The sequence below is a fragment of the Gymnoscopelus microlampas genome, assembly GCF_963454915.1.
Source record: "Gymnoscopelus microlampas genome assembly, chromosome: 19".
Lineage (NCBI taxonomy): Eukaryota > Metazoa > Chordata > Actinopteri > Myctophiformes > Myctophidae > Gymnoscopelus > Gymnoscopelus microlampas.
The window spans coordinates 23,393,699-23,410,904 of NC_139956.1; the positions used below are offsets into that span (position 1 = coordinate 23,393,699).

Sequence of the window (17,206 nt, forward strand, 5' to 3'; positions counted from 1 at the left end):
AGGATGCAGACCATTTCAGCTTTTTATGTTGTGTGAGGATGTATTTGTGGGGGTCAGCAGTGTGTATAGTTATTTTATCTGTAAAAAAGTACATTTGGTTGTAGAATCAATGTTACATTTCCTTTTTTTTATTTACTCTGGAGACAAGAGCCATTCTAGCATTAATAGTTCAAGGCTCTGAGTGATGCCTAATTTTTGCTCTCGTACAACTGTGTCACACATCGAAAATAGCCTAGCTACAAGTTCACGACACATCGCATCCAGAACACCGTTGTACGATTTAGAATAAATCAGGCTTCATGCTCCCTAGAACACTGTTTCATTGTACCTAGCACTTCAGTAGCAGGGTTAATTGAAACCAAAGTGAAGAATGAAGTTGCTTAATGTTTTGAACGTCAAAAAGTAGCTCTGAAAAAGGAAACATTCAAAAATATCAACAAACAAAAGAGACAGTTTTAATCTGTAGTTAACAGAAAACAAAACATTTGGAACAATGTTTAGCCAAGTCAAAAATAAAACATTTGGAACAATGTTTAGCCAAGTCAAAAATAAAACATTTGGAACAATGTTTAGGCAAGTAAAAAATTAAATTAAATCTGTATATGTCTTACAGAGAAACGTTTTTGTTAATTTAAGATTTTCAAACTACAACTCTGTACACTTATACAGAAAACAAGGCAGATATCAAAATTTAAAAAAAAAGGAAATAAATCTGTAGACAATCTTACAGAGAGAGAAACATTGGTTATATTGAACCAACGTGCTTATATACAACAAAGAGGTAGTATTAATCTGCCAAAATAAAAATAAATAAATAAAGAAATGAGGCAGAAGGCACGAATTCCACCAATGAAAACAAACAAGCAGGCTTAAACTAACTGAAAAGCAGCAGTTTGAAGGTCAAACTAGATGAACTTGTAATTTCACGTTTCTAGAAGAGAAGGGGATATTAATAGATTAATTTAAAATATGGATGAAAAAACATTGAACTTTAGAAAAACATCTTAACTTTAGAAAGAGTACAAACAACACACAGTTCACTTGTATGACCACTTATTGTGTAAAGTTAGTGGTGATCTACGGGGCTCAAAGAGTTTTACAGAAAGTGAATAATAACAGCATTGAGTATGTGTGGCTTCTGTCTCTTTCTAGGGAGAATATTGTGTCTTTCACGTAAACCAAACGCACCAGGTTTTGTGGGGCATATCCTCCCTTGTTCAGTCGAGTCACGACTCATGATCAGCCAGGCGCATGTTCACCAGAGGTGAGTGAACCAGCTCCCCATTCTCATTATACAACAGAACCGTTAGTTCTGGCTCTCTGGCCTGGAGAGATGTATAGGAAGAAAGAAGGGACAAACAGCCATGTAGTAAACTCATAAAAAGTATTTGAATAAGTGTTGAGTTTCTAGATGCCGTTTAAAATGTCTGATCACTACAGCCCCTTCAGAAAGAAGCAGACAAGTCAGCTTGAACCATTTAGTGAAGTGTGTAGCTGCCCAGTGGTGGAAAGTGACTGAGTACATTTACTCAAGTAGAAGTGCCCCAAAAGTATACTTAAGTACTGTACTTAAGTGGAGTATTTCCAATTCTTTTACTACATCTCAGAGGCAAATATTGTACTTTTACTGCACTATAATTTGAAAACTGTAGTTACTTTGTAGATTGAGATTATTGCAAAACGTACATTTAATCACTTCAGCCCTGCATATACTATTCAAAAATAGAGGAATCTACAAGCTCAACGCGTCGCGATACATTAGAAACCTGTGAAATATTTAGCTGGCAATACTTTTGTACTTTTACTTAGGTATTTTTTTATACTGGACTTTTGCTTGTAACAGTATTTCTACATTGTAGTATTGATACTTTTAGAAGTAAAACATTTGAGTACTATTACCACCACTGTTGCTGCCAGTGTGTGCAGTTGGAAAGAGTTATAAACGTGTTGTGCATCAATGAAACATTGAGTGTGTGCCCACCACGACTGAAGCAGTGATCTTTCCGTGCAGCAGGTCGATCATGACCTGCGCGGCCTTGACGCTCCACTCAGGTCTATAGGGCAGCATCTCCATCTCCAGGTTGACCCTCGGAGGCTTGAACCCACACAAACGCACCTTCAGAGCACTGGCAGGAAACTTCAGCAGCTCAGCAGGCATCTGACGCAGCCTTGGGGGGGGGGGGGGGGGGGGGACACGCACAAAACATCAAATGAATAGGAAACTAAAATAAATCACAATATACCCTGTGCTGTGAAAAAAGTTAAGTAGCATGAAAACCCTTTGTCCTAATACTCATTTCAACACTATTGACCGCTGAAGAGGAACTACAGTAAACATGGCGGCACTTCACATATTTGAACACGACTGGGTCCAATAAGATCATGGCTTGATGTGGATCTTACTTGCTGGTGAGCACGGTGTCGTCCGATCCAAAGTCTACATGTTTCACCAACAATGCTGGTGGATTCACGCCAACAAACTCCATCATCCTGGCCCGGTAATACCTCCCATCACCATACTCTGCCAGGCACACACCACCTAGATGGACACACACACACACACAATAAACAACTTGTCAATGCAAACATGAAACGCACTGAACAACTGAATTAGATTTTTCAAACCTAACAGGACAGACACTGCACTACACAAGAGACCATAGATATGTATAGTAAACCAGGTTACAACAAGGTGTTTTACCCAAGGGGTAGTTGGAGAGGCATGGCAGACGGTCTATATCGGCATTAACTCTGGTCATTGCTTCCTCAAGAGTCTCTCCATTCACCAACACAGCACCAGCCTCTTCCACAGGCACCAGGAACACCTGCAGAGTGCACGTTATAAATGTTATTAGTTTTATCTGTCCTTTGTCCCATTGTTGTGAAAGACTATAGTGCTGGGCTCACGCTACATAAGTTTTAAAATTGTATTCGATTTTTAAATTGGTTGCATCACACCCTTAATAATTATAATAGGTTTTATTTAATCTTAAACTCACACACTACAAGACTTGACAATAATGGTGCATCACAAACTACAGGATTTTATTGAGAACGCAGCGCCTCGCGTGATCTTATGTAGGAAGTATGCAAAAGCGACTAGAGCGGGTTAAACTTGCGGTGGTAAGAGGCGAACGGTTGTGATATAAGACACGTTATAGTCAGTTATGTTCTTGCCGCATATGTAGTGTGAGCGCAGGTTAAGGTTGTCCTTGACGTAAATGTATAATGTTGCATTAACCCATGAAGACCTGAGGCAGATTCTACAAATGCCTTCTAAATCAGTAGTTCTCAAACTTAGACCCCCAAAATGTATGTATTTGGCAGCAAACCCCCTCACCTGAAAACATTTTGTGCCATGCAGGGACCCCCAGAAGAGAAGATTTGTGTTAAGAAATGCAAAATTACCCTTTCAAAGGGATTTTTCAAAAGATGTTCAAAAATAGCAAATGTACAAGCTCTACAAGCGCACCACGCTTGTAGATCTGTACTTTTTTAAAACCACTTTTCGAAATCCTTAGTTTTTTTTAAAACATTGCGCTATATATACGGTAGTGCTAACATCTAAAATGACACAGATGCTTCCCTGGTTTTAATAGGTTAAAGAACAATGCTGTCTGCTACAGTACCTCATTGGGGGTGCAGAGGTGTTTGACCCTGACCCTGAAGTGCTCCCCCTCCTCGGGCAGGCTGGGGTAGGAGAAGGGACCCAGCACTGGTTCATTTGCCATCTCCAGACCCTGTATGTTCAACAGCATCACAATCCCTTCTCTTTTCACCACATTCAATACAAAATGAAAGGTGTCTGTGTAGGCTGTGCAAGGTCAGAATAAGTGCCATGAACATTTGTCAAACAGTGTAAGCGGTCAGGGAATTAAGAGTAAGAGAGCAAGCATGTGAAACAAAGTAACTAGATCAAACATAGAACAAATAAGTGTTTTTGGTGTCATTAGTACCAGCAAAGTACCTCAGTGTCTATATCCCACTCATCCAGGGAGAGGATAGTGGATTTGACGAAATGTTCCTATGCAGAGAGACACATAATCCTCTGTCAACTATTGGATGCACTTGGTCAACTTTGCATTTAGAGGAGAGCTTACTGTCAACACAATTCATTGTATTATTGAACTCACAGCTTCGGCCAATATATTATAAACTGAGCCAATGTTGACAAAACATCACAACACATTAAGTCATGGAAGTTTGAATTTCCTTTGTAAATCAATCTTTTCAACAAGTTAATCCACATTAATAATGCATTAAAACACAACATGACTTTGACACAGATACACACACACACACACACACACACACACACACACACACACACCTCCTGTAATGCAACAGTCGTGTCCACAGAGGCATGTTGATGGTGGCACATGATCCGGCTCAGATTCAGTCCATCCAGGAAGATCTGGATTGTCACACAGCCACGTGATTCCAAAGGCACCTCCTAAAGCACACACACCAAGCCCCCAGGACCGCAGAGGATTATTGAAGCAAGCCTGAAACCCAATTGCGCACACTTCCAAAGCAAAGCCTCAAATCCTAGTGCGTTTGCTCTATTGGCATCAACGTTGGCACCAATCCTGGAATTAGAGTGTACTTCCGAGGGAGCATGAGCTGGTTGAGAAACGTTTATTGAAATTAATAGGCGGGGGCATCTGTCCTGTAGTTTTTATATAACTCTTGATGCACAGAGACACACCGCACACAATAACTACAAGTTAATTCCAAGAAGTGTTAGCCTTTCTCTGCTGATCAGTCTGTAAAACTGGTATGGCAGGACCTTACTATGACTTGCATGTCTCTGTACTGTGTTTGAGTGTTGTGGGGTTGGTAGGATCTTACCATGACCTGCATGTCCAGAGTACGACCCACCAGCAGGTTCCTGAGCAGAGCAACTGCATCAACCTGCCACTTCCTGCCCACCTAGAGAAACACAGCGCTCAGTGGTGTAATCACACACATGTACATGTGTCTGTGAATCTGTGATGACTATATTCAAATGGTGTTTTGTTAAAACACACTTACAGGGATGAGTCCAAAGAGCTGGCAGGGGATACAGAGCTGAGGGACTTCCTCACACAGCAACATAGGATACACATGAACCACTGGAATGTTCTCTACCTGACCACTGTCCACATAACGCACCTGATAACACACACACACACACACACACACACACTTTAAACATCTGAGAATCACTATACATTTTGTTGCCATTTGAATGTATACAAAGAATTTGTCTCCGTTAAAGAAATTACTCTATTCCTCCTCCCGCTCGGAGGCGGGACCAAGGCACGAGTGGAGTGAGCAAGATTAGAAGTTAAAGTATTGGAATTTGGCTAGAGACTAAATGAAGGTGTGTGTTTGTGTGCAAGCCTGAAAAACAAGATGGGGGCTTGCAACTCACTTTAAAATGCTCCAATTTTATTCACAGCACAGCCGCAATATAGAACGTTTCGACCTTGCGGTGTTTTTCAAGTGAAAATGAAATTGGAGCATTTTAAAGTCAGTTGCGAGAATTTCATGATTCAGTTTTTGCAGTTTGGCTCAGTACCAAGAAATGGAGGAGCTTTTCTTTGAATGTATGCAAGCCTGACCCTGACATGTCCGCTGATGACCTCCAGAACCTGTCCTCGGTGCCAGTGCATGTCTGGTCCCATGACAGAGCAGCCCTGCACGCATTTCCAGGTGTAAGGTTTCTGTCTGGGCAGTGTCTTCATATGCAGCTGGATCCTGCGTCTCAGTCGCTCCAGCTGACACGCTGACACAAATAAACACACAAGAATATACACACACATGCGCGGCGGTAGCATTAGCCGTTAGGCCCGAAACACACTGGATGCAGAGTGCTCACACAACATGTTAACCCATTAAGACCTGAGGCCGATTCTACAAATGCCCTCTAAAACTTTCAAGACTTTTCAAAAATGTTCAAAAATGGCAGATGTACAAGCTTATATATCTTGTATTTTTGAAGAGCCAACTCAAAAACACGGATGCTTTCCCGGTTTTAAATGGGTTAAAGAACCTCTGTTTGAGAGTGAACAAATTGTGCTGACTAGAGATGAGAAAAAAAAAAGGTTTTCAGAATGCTAGTAAAACTCACTGTAGATGTGGAAACTGTAGTAGTCGTATTCAAGTAAACAACTGCCTGCATAAATGCAAATGTGCAGATATCTTAAAAGGACTATACATAATTGCTAGGGTTGTTGAATAGTTAGTTAGGTTGAAATAAGTTAAGGTACAGTAGACCTCATAAAACAAAATGAGCTCATCCTCAACTACCAGATGCATATTATTTTCACAAGCGTAGCTACCATATCAAATCACAATGACACATGATAATACCTTTCAGTAGGCTAGTTATGCTACGGTCATGATAACGTCCTGGTAGGACAGTATGATTTCTATTGTTGTTCATATATGCAATATAGCCAGATTTTGATGCTTTGCTACTAGTTTGGTATAAATTGTACCCTAGTAGGTTTCTTAGTCATTTAATCATCTACTAGTTATATGCAGTTGGCAAACAACTATATGGTAGCCCAACAATTGTTAAATTGATCTGCTGTCTGAAGTGGCTTTTATTTTAAGATTTTGACTGAGTGTACAGCACTTTGGTTCAACGCTGTTCTTTTAAATGTGCACTATAACTAAAGTGGATTGGACTGGACATACTCAGGGAAGATCCAAAAAATGACTTTAAGTCCTTAAGATATGGGACCTTTAAAATACATTTTATCATCACTGTGGGACTGTGCTCTCAGCAAACTATAAAACAGAAGTGATGTGTACCAGCCTGATTCGTCCTGGCATAGATGACACCGTCGTCCCCCACAGCAGAGATGCTCATCCTGACGTGACCGTGACACGGCAGCTCAGGAGGCTGGTACAATGTGGTCTTTACCTGCTCATGGTACGCGCACACACACACACAGAGACGTGGACATACAGTATGACATGCTGAAGGGCTCGTACACAATGCTTACCGTTATTGACCAAAAACTAGTTAGGATTGTATTAATGCACTTAGAATTCTCTCCCACTCTATTGTGCGCTCTACCTCATGTTCTCTTTTCATAACTCTGGTCACTCCCGATTTACCTCTCACACACAAACAATACATGAATGCTTGCAATAACAGAACGTTAGGCTACATTTTCACGGGACAATTGTTTTATCTTAACATGCACGGTCTTGTGTCATTTCTTGTATTCAAATATATACTTAAAATCTGAATAGTATGTTATGGCTACTCAAAGCAACATGTGTCAGTAAGACCAATGCTTTCTTCATGACCTTGCTACAGGATAGAACATTAACGGGCCCGGAGCCCTGATATGGCCATATCGGTCGGATCGGCGGTGCGATATAGTTGTGAGGGTCGCACAGCGGCCCGAACTTAAAATGTGAGTGCCACGTAGCAGCCCGAACCTCTAGTTTGATAAATCTGTTATTGTGGACACAGACTTCCGATCGAATATTCAGTATCCTGTAATGACCAAGAGACGCAGCCGATCAGCCATGGTTATTAATAATGAAAATGACCATAATCCTTGAAAAAGACAGGGGACTAAAAGTCCTCTGCCCCCCCTATTCCTGTGTGTGAGAGTGTGTGTCATGGATGCTCACCTTCTCAGCAGCCAAACTAGTGCGGGGAGCAGGCTTGGGGGCAGGTTTGGGAATAACAACAGGCAGGGTGGGGCTGGAGGGGGCTGGAGAGGGGGCTGGAGAGGGGAGTGGAGGAGGAAGAGGAGGGGAAACAGGGACTGATGGAGATGGAGGGGAAGCAGGGGTTGATGGAGTTGGTGGTTGAGGAGGAGAAGCAGGGGTTGATAGAGTTGGTGGTTGAGGAGGAGGGGAAGCAGGGGTTGACTGAGGTAAAGGACAACAGCAGGGGTCAACAGCAGAGACGTCCTTTTGAGTCCCACCATCTTGGGGTCCCGAGACACCATCCTCCAGCTTCACCGTGGAAGTCTCTCTGGAAGTACACATGAAATAGGGGGCCACACAGCCCATTATCCAAGTTACCACATAGCCAATAAACTAGCAAAATTACTGCACATCAACAGAATGACATGTGCAACGGAGACCATGCGTAGACCATCAGGTTGTCCGTCCAAGGAAACCAGATGAAGGTATACGGACAGTTTTTTATCATTTAACTTTTTATTCGCATTTGAAGGACAGAGTGCGGGAGTCTTGCTTCTAAATTTTGGCCACTTTAAAAAAAGAAAGTCAGTAGCCCGACTGGCCAAATACCGGCAGCATTAGTTATACTCAATAATCAATTTCCAACCAATAGAAAACAGATCAAAGACCAAAGCAGTGTTGATGCTTGATCATTCCAGAGTAATGTTACCTTTTGCCAAATCAAATTGTTCAGTCAGGAATCTGAACTAATTGTGTCAAATCACAATTGTATTGGCGGAACCAGAAAAACAACAAAAAACATGTAGAATTTTGGCTAAACTTTCACACATACAGTATCACAAAGTAACACTATGTTTACAACCCTTGGTATCATGGTTAACACAAACTGGAGACTTCGTTCAAATCTCAAATTCAACAGTAGATGCTAGATGAAACAGTTAACAGTTCAAGTCTTACAAACTTGGGAGACCATGGGCTTATGAAACTCTTTTTCAGTCCCATTACACCCCTAACACACACCTTTGTTTCCTCTCCTTCAGTGCGAGGCCCTCGCTGACCAGGAAGTCTGCGATGCAGACATATTGTCCTGTCTTGCTGGAGCAGGACAGAGAGACAGGGACGGGACGTTGCTCTGTCAGCTCCTACACAACAATACATGAAATAAAACAAACATGAAAACAATCACCAAAATACACACAATTTCATACGCTATCCATCACTTTCAAATTTGGTTTAACATGTCAAATTGATAGGCCAGATTCTTTTAGCTCAACATTGCGCAACCGTCTTAAATAAAAAATAGAGGATGGGGGATATGGTTCTCTGGGGTTAGTGGGTGGTAACACGAGGTGCATATTGGCCCTTCTCTGGGTCTTAAAAGAAACCACTGATAAACTTTACAATGTATTAGACTAGTGCAGATTGGCAATCAGACCATATATCACCGATTGAAGGGATGATCACTGAATGTTTTTTCCTACGCTGATATTAAGGCAATTTTTTATAATTTACTATCCGACCTAAGATGTTATGAAAACTGTTATGAATCTGCACCCTAATGTGAATTTAGACATTTTTCTGGTAGTACTGTATGCATGCCCCCATAAGCCCTGTCAATCTGCACGACTGACGAGCAACCACGGCACGTTCTTAGCTTGCAGATTAGTTCTTTTTAGCAAGTGACATTGTGAGATGCTGTATAAATTAAGGTTTCAGTTTTCCATGGACCTGGCACCCTGCATCTCCATTCTCCATGGGCCTGCAAACCAAAACTTTTCTCTGCGCAACATACAAGTATTTATCGTTAGGATATGATTTGGATAGTGTCATTAAAGATAATGATCATGTTAAACTGAATATGATGCTGTAATATTGATGCAAAAAGCACAATAAACAGACAAAATATTATATTTTTCTTTGACACCAAGTCGTCCATGCTGGCATTGATTTAACTGTTGTGCTGTCACATGAACTCCCCCACCCCCCCAACCACTGGAGCGTGCTACGATTAGACGATATGAAAACAAAAGATCGGCTAGCCCTACATTGTATAACACAACTGTTACAAGCCGAGGAGAGGAGAGTGGGCAGTGGTTCTCAAACATGTTTGGCTCAGGGCACCCATGTAAACAACTTTTTCATCCACGGCACCCCTGAATTACATTGTTACTTTACAGCATCTTACATGTATGTCTTATTACGGTACGTAAATATGTAAATCCCCCTAAGCCTCACAAGGAAAACTTGAGAGAATGTCCGTTTCCATTATAGGACAGATTGAAAATAACTTTCTACTTGACGTTTAACCCCATCATCCCCATTCTGAGGGGAAGCATTCGCCAAAAATAGCCGATCTACAAGCTAACTACGCGTCACGTTTTGACACGTTGTGACGCATTGTGAACTTGTAGATCTGCTGTTTTTGGCGAAGAAATTTGGTGAAAAAGAACACCAAGTACAGTGCAACTCAGGTCCGTTTTACAAAGTCAAATATGATCAAAGTATTTCCGCGGCACCCCTGGACCTGCGTCACGGCACCCACTTTGAGAAAGCCTGCTGTAGGGAGAGAGACAGACCTTTATGGTCATGGTAGCCATAGCTCCAGTCACGTAATAGGAGATGAAGTCGCAGGCGGTGGCGGTCCAGGTGGAGCGACCTCCGGCAGGCCTGCAGAATGGAGAGAGAGAGACATTTTGTAGAATCAGCTTCAGGTCTTAATGGGTTAACCCATTAAGACCTGGAACGCATCCGTGTCATTTTTTGATTTGAGCTAAAAAGCATTATTTTACATTTCGGCTATTCAAAAATAGCAGATATACAAGCTCGCTACGAGCTTGTAGATCTGCTATATTTTTTTTATTGTGAAAATGTGTGCAAATCTTTAATATATATTGTTTAAAGCGAACATTTTTAACTCTATTCTTTGCTTCTGGGGGTCCCTGTAACAAAATATTTTGAGATGGGGGTCCGTGGACAAATACATATAATTTTGGGGGTCCTTGACATCAAAAAGTTTGAGCACCACTGATTTAGAAACATACGTTTTTTCAGAATACTGTTGGATTTAGAAGACATTTCATTGTGACAATTAAAGCTTTGATGGAGAGAGGCGTAAAATATATCTGCCCTTTCATAATGTTTGGCAGACCAATTCCAGTTTCCATATTAGGAATAATCCTTCACCCATTGCGGCAATGGTTGTGTATGATTGTAATCCATCTCAGCTTTACCCCTTGGCCTTTTACCCCAACCTGGGTTTACATCGCAACCCTGCTCCTCACCTCTGAGGTTTTATATACTTGCATGCTTTACAGGTAGTTTTTCAAATATCTGACTAACTTGATTCTGTTTATTTGTGTCTACATACAATTACCTTTAGTTCCACTACAATTTTAAAAGGACACTCTTACACCAATGCATTTCCCAATGCCCCTCAGAGTACTTGTTTTTTTTTTGTTTTTTTTTGTAATTAAAGTATTTATTCTTTTTCCAACAAATAAACATGACAAAACATAACAGACAAAACCAACAACACAACAGTACAGACAATAATACAAAAAAATAAATAAAAATAAATAAACATAAAAACAAACAACATAAATTAAATACAACAACTTCCTAACACAGGCAGTCATAACACAACTAGGCTAAGCGGACAACACCCCCTACCTCCCCTTTGTGATTTTTGATTACACATCAATTGCGATCTGTTTCAACATATGATCAATGCAGCAAACCTTTTATGTACAAAAAGAAGTAGTCCCACACTAGATGAAACTTCCCTTTAACATTATTTTTTCTGGCAATCAAGTATTCATAAGAAGCGGTCTCAGTCATAAGTTGGGTCCACTCTCAGAGTACTTGTTACAGAAAGGACAATATATGTATTCATGTAATTTTGTATGCGACTCCCATGAAGCACATCGAGTTCATGATAGTACAAATGTTTCAGTTTGTCTCCACTGACCTGATGTCACTCAGAGTACACTCCAATGCCAGCGAACCAACGAGGGAATCCTGTAGTGGCCTCAGGTTGCTGAAGTGCTCAGACACTACGTTGCCAAAGTCGCATCGTCTCACCTAAAAACAGCCACCAGACGGAAACAGACATTAGTGATATGCATATCAATTCCTTCCCATTAGAATTTAGGTGAGTTTATACTACCAATATAATGTATCCCACAGAACTTAATGCAACATATAAAAGTATCCAACTCAGACTCATGTGCACAGTCATAAGGCTGGCAATTGTTTTACACACGATTAAGTGAAAGATCAAGAGCGAGTGGTTAGATAGCTAATTTGTACGTACGTCTTTGCTTTTGTCAAATGAACAAAACCGGACCTCAGAAACTTGGTCATCTTATTTCTTTACATATTTTATCCAAATGTCTTCCAGGAAAAGCAGAAATAAAATCGCTAACCCTGACAGTGTTTTTTTTTAAACTGTTCCAACTATTTAACAACCTCAGTATGTGTAATAATATCAAACCAAAATATACAGAATTAACTATCCCTTTACATTTTGAAATGTAATTCTACCAGCAGAAAACCAGTTGGAATGGAAGCTCTATAGCTGACAGCGTTCTAGAGACGTGACCAGAAGATGAGGGATACCTCGGCCATGTTGGTGGATGCAACAGTGTTGCAGATCTGTCCTCTCTCCCAGAGCCCATTGATCAGGACAGCACAGTACATGTCTGCCTCCCACTGGACATCCTGGGGCTCCATAGAACCATACTCCTGCTTCAACATCTCATTCAACCTGGTTAGAATAAAACGCAAAGCGTTATCCCCCACAGACAATACAAGACGAAGCGAACAGGACATAACCACAGAGGGCACAATATAAGACGGACGGCAAGAACACTTGCCGTCCATATTTTTTTTTCACAATATAATGATAACCAAAATCCCAACTCCTCCCTCATATCACAATATATCACTATTAGTGTCCAGCGTTGTATAGCTAGTATAGCTAGTTAGTGCACATACTCATACATACATGTAGTCTTGTCATAATGTCATGGGTTTGAAACCATTTTGTGGTAGCTGTTGTACGTCAGCCCCTCTATCGTCTCTTTTCTCTCCCTTTTCACCTTACTGAATAATAAACCATCTCTGTGCCTATTACAAAATGTAAGCCATTAGTAGGGGCACAAGGAACAAGAATATTATTTTGCATTCCATCATGTGATTAGAGGACAGCCCCCCAACTTTACAATACTGTGGTAGGTAATTTGCGTTGGAATTTGTACTTGAAATTCTCCAACCGGAGAAACATAACAACAACCACTGAAGATCACGTACATAGTTTACAATTAGGCAGTGGATATTTCACCATCGGATGGCACTGTGGTAAAGGACATTTTATTCAGCTGCTGGCCAGAGCGTCTTACAAGTTTTATTAGGCTACTGGCAGACTTTGAACAGACTGGCTAGTATGACTATGAATGTTGTTGTACAGGAATACTTAACTGCTGTGGAAATGTAAATTATTGTGAATTGTTTGCCAGAGACCTTAGAAATATTTTACAAGGGATCTGTCTGTCTTCTTTTTTAGGTTTTGTCAAATTTGACTAAAATAAGCCACGCTATTGATTTTATAACTAGACAAAACATATCCAGTTTGAGAATGAAAAAATTATGCGTAGCCTGCGAGTTAGTTCTGGCAGCATACACTCGAGATAGGTTACATGCATTGCTCATTCTATGGGGCTGGTTACAGCGTCATGCAGACCCATACAGTACGTCATACTCTGACGTGGCAGTCACGCCAGTCAGTTGTCCAATCGGGCGGGTTATTTAAGCTCACCTTCATCTGTGTTCTGTCTGCTTTGTGTTTCATAGGTGTTGTAGGCAGCGTTTGCTCCCACCACCACCCCAGCACCACCAGTGGGCTCTGCTATTGTTCTGTTCCCCAGGGGGGGTTGTTATGTATATCTATCTCCCTGCTCTTAATGGTTAATGATGGCTGTATGATTGTGCTGAGCAGGGAGAAAAAATATAGCAGAGCCTGAACGCCAAAATAAAATATTACATCCACACTTGTATTCTCATTCTATTATATTGCTTAAATATATTCGGTCTATAATATTGGTTCAATCTTTCGTGAGTTATCTGACAGAACTGCTATAATGCCCATAACTTGTTTGGTTATCATGTACAAATTAATAATGATAATTTCTCAAAATTATTGTTTAATTATTTGAAGGCAACAATACTTTCAGTATGGCCCAGTCCTATTGGACCTTCCATACCACTCACCTTTTGAGCTGGTTATTGTTATGGGTGAGCTGGACGTAGAAGCTCCCAGGAGAGTTGACATGGGTGACCCTGACTTTCAGCTTGTCGAGGAAGGCAGGGAGCTCTAGATTGGGCAGGAAATCCACAGTGTCCAGAGGCTGGTCTCTGAGGCTTCCTTGGTCTGAGGCGCCAACGCTGCCGGGCAAGGACTCCTGCTCAGAGGCTATGAGGCCCTCCAGTGGAGGGTCCCACACTGGTGGAGCCTCAGCACAAGGCTCTGTGTCTTTGGCTCCGACACTGTACAGTGGGTTGGACAGGGAGAGTGTGGAGCAAAGAGAGGAAAGGCAGATGAGAAAAGGTGGTGGGTGGAATGGAAACTAGATGATAGTCTTATAGTAGTGATTGTGCTTATAAGAACATGGGTATAATAAACTAAATGGGGTTTATACATTTAAAACCTTACTTTTTTTTATTACATAAAAAATGTTAACAGTGACATTGCAATTATTTTGTATATTTTTGTATACTATAAATATATATTATTTTATGTAATTATTTGCATAATAATTTCCATTCATTCAGATTAAGCGCTTGAAAATTGTTCACACATTAAAACAAAAACATTTTTTTTAAATGTTGACTAATGACCATGATGTGTTGTAGATTAGCCATTTTCTCTATTTTTGACAATGTTTCAAAGTAATATCATTGAACACACAGTATATGGCCTTTTTTGGCCATAGTATATCAGTTATATTTATTATTGGTATTAGTCATTGTATTAATAACCAGAAAAAAAGAAAATCACCAAATTATTCCACATTTTAAAAAAAGATTTTCAGTTTGGCTTTATTTTCAGATCCTTTGGACAAGTATACAAGGAAAAGTACAAAAAATATGTATATGTACATACCATTCATTGTTTTGGTTTATATGTTAACAATATATAACAATGTGTTTATGCACTTACAATTCATAAGATTTAGAAATAGTTCACAACCCATTGCATCGTGTTGAGCTTGTAGATCAGCTATTTTTGAATAGCCAATGTATAAAATAGGGTTAAAGTGATTAAAATGATTTAGATGCTATATTAACTACTTTTACTGGGGACCCCCTGGAACCCCCTCAAGGGCCCCTGGGGGTCCCCCGGAACCACACTTTGAGAACCACTGAGGTGAAAAGGTGTAAAACAAAGTGCAGGACCTACAAATGACCGTCTTACCTCTTGCTGAAGCAGGCCAGCTCCTCAGTGATCAGCAATTCATTGAGGTTGGTCTGCGGTCCATCGAGGGAACTCTCATACAGAGTGACTGGCAATGGCTCGGATCTGGAAACCTTGCCTACATGGGGGATAGTTAGTGAAAGAAGTTACACATCGTTGCTGTCGAGTGGAAACCTTGTTATTTAGTCACAAGCCATTAATACTTTATTGGTTAAATATTTATAAATCCCACAGACAGACTTAACCACTTTCAAAACGTTTCCAACATAGCAACATGGCTGATCTACAAGCTCAACTTGTTGCATCGCAATGTGCTATGGCCTTGTAGATCGTCTATTTTGCTAAATTGCCACGACACACCTAAACGACAAAATAGGGCATTCATTTGCAAAAACATATACGATATACGATACGTTGAAATACAGAGATGCCCGACACAACAAGATGCTTATATCACACACACGTGGTGCCATGTATGGAAGTGACAAGAAATTACAGACATGGAAATAGATTACACAGTACCTGTGGCCACCACAGTGACTGGTTTCTGGAAAGTGAGACTAACAAATCTTTTATTAGAGGTTTCATTCCAGGTGTCTCCATCATAAGGAAGCACATTAGACAGACAACACTGGATAGCCTGCAGGGCACAGAGAAATACAGCGACGCATTAGACCTGGGCTCCGCTTACAGAATTACAGGCTGTCAAGAACTACATGTGATGTGACCCAACACACCGAACTCTCTGCACAACTCTAGGTGTTTTTTAGATTTCATTGCAGATAAACTAAAAAAAAAAACTTTTATCTGACCATGATAGGGAGGGCGAAGAACTCATCCTTGATTTTCCTCAAGTCGCTGACAGAAAGGATGTCTTTGTTGCCAAAATCCACAAACATCACTTCCACCTTTCTGCCACGGGGATGACCTAAACACACACACACACACACAGAGTATATAATGATTGTGCTACTGTATTGACAAGGATCATTTGTGAAATCAACTGACTACTACCGATGTGCAAGATTGTTAAAATTTTAGACTGACACGAAAATGTCAAAGTTGTAAATCTGTCTCATAGCATTGCCATCCAAGACTGGTGGTGCCGGCCTTATAGGGGTAGTCAAACGGGTTGGTAAAATCTAAAATTATATTCTGCTGTGAAACAACTGTCTAAATCAGGTATTTTGACAGCCTGCGCAGAATGTCTGAATTTTCAAAAACACGGAGGCACACGCTTCCTTGCTGCCTTGACACTGCTGCTGATCAGTGTGTGCTTCTGTGCGAAATTCTACATGGCAACACCTACAACAGGCAGTTAAAAGACCTGATCTAAAACGGTTGTTTCACAGTGGAGTATCATTTTACCACCCTGTAACTACAGACATCTGTAGGACAATGTCAATACCCTCAAATTCACGATGGGTTGGAAAATAGGTCACAAATACCCATCTTCGACCAGCATTCCCCAGGGCTGAATGGCAACGCTATGTGACAGAGTCCCAAGCTACAGTGACGACGGGTGAGGTCAAAGATGGGGCCAACGCACACACACAAGTGCCCTTACCTATGACCTTGGCTCTGTACCAGCTGTTGTCGTTGTATCGTGCCACACAGGCCTGCTGGAGCAAAGGGCAGTAAAGCTCTAGATCATCTCCACCCTCAGGCAAGCTGGAATAGAACTCGTTCAGCTTATTTGACAGCAACAAGAACTCCATGCTATCAACCTGGAAAGCCAGAGATGGAGATGGGAGGGAGAAGAGGCTGAAAATATTTCTTCTACAGTCAGCTGGATGTGGACGACAAAGAGAAGGGGTGCACGGATAACACTTTCATGATCAAGAATGATTGATTACTTACCGATTAAAAGCCTTTTACGTAATAGTGCTATTTTTAGGAAGGGTGTAACAATTCTCCAAATCCACTGCTCAGTTCAGACCTTGATATTTTAGAGACCCAAAATAGTTTAATACTTTTATTTTTAATTGACCATATAATCATAGTCCATAACAGTAAGAAGCTTGAGAAATGTTTATAACTAGACAGGCCTTCCAATGATAAAAGGTAGACTTT

The 17,206-nt window shown here is 40.8% G+C and overlaps 1 protein-coding gene across 1 annotated transcript in view; it reads right to left on the reverse strand.

The window, feature by feature from the left end:
- Positions 1-1,041: 1,041 nt before the first annotated feature.
- rnf17 (ring finger protein 17) overlaps positions 1,042-17,206 on the reverse strand; it is a gene marked incomplete at its 5' end in the record, with an annotated part of 36,969 nt that continues 20,804 nt past the window's right edge. The window contains 21 exons of the mRNA XM_084042310.1: positions 1,042-1,325; positions 1,982-2,168; positions 2,404-2,539; positions 2,702-2,825; positions 3,630-3,740; positions 3,968-4,024; positions 4,331-4,453; positions 4,852-4,932; positions 5,035-5,154; positions 5,607-5,770; positions 6,805-6,972; positions 7,659-7,990; positions 8,683-8,804; positions 10,239-10,329; positions 11,630-11,742; positions 12,280-12,427; positions 13,930-14,205; positions 15,134-15,251; positions 15,656-15,773; positions 15,946-16,061; positions 16,701-16,860. Coding sequence (XP_083898436.1) covers positions 1,227-1,325; positions 1,982-2,168; positions 2,404-2,539; positions 2,702-2,825; positions 3,630-3,740; positions 3,968-4,024; positions 4,331-4,453; positions 4,852-4,932; positions 5,035-5,154; positions 5,607-5,770; positions 6,805-6,972; positions 7,659-7,990; positions 8,683-8,804; positions 10,239-10,329; positions 11,630-11,742; positions 12,280-12,427; positions 13,930-14,205; positions 15,134-15,251; positions 15,656-15,773; positions 15,946-16,061; positions 16,701-16,860 — 2,964 coding nt within the window. The 3' untranslated portion in view covers positions 1,042-1,226. The remainder of the gene's footprint in view (positions 1,326-1,981; positions 2,169-2,403; positions 2,540-2,701; positions 2,826-3,629; positions 3,741-3,967; positions 4,025-4,330; positions 4,454-4,851; positions 4,933-5,034; positions 5,155-5,606; positions 5,771-6,804; positions 6,973-7,658; positions 7,991-8,682; positions 8,805-10,238; positions 10,330-11,629; positions 11,743-12,279; positions 12,428-13,929; positions 14,206-15,133; positions 15,252-15,655; positions 15,774-15,945; positions 16,062-16,700; positions 16,861-17,206) is intronic.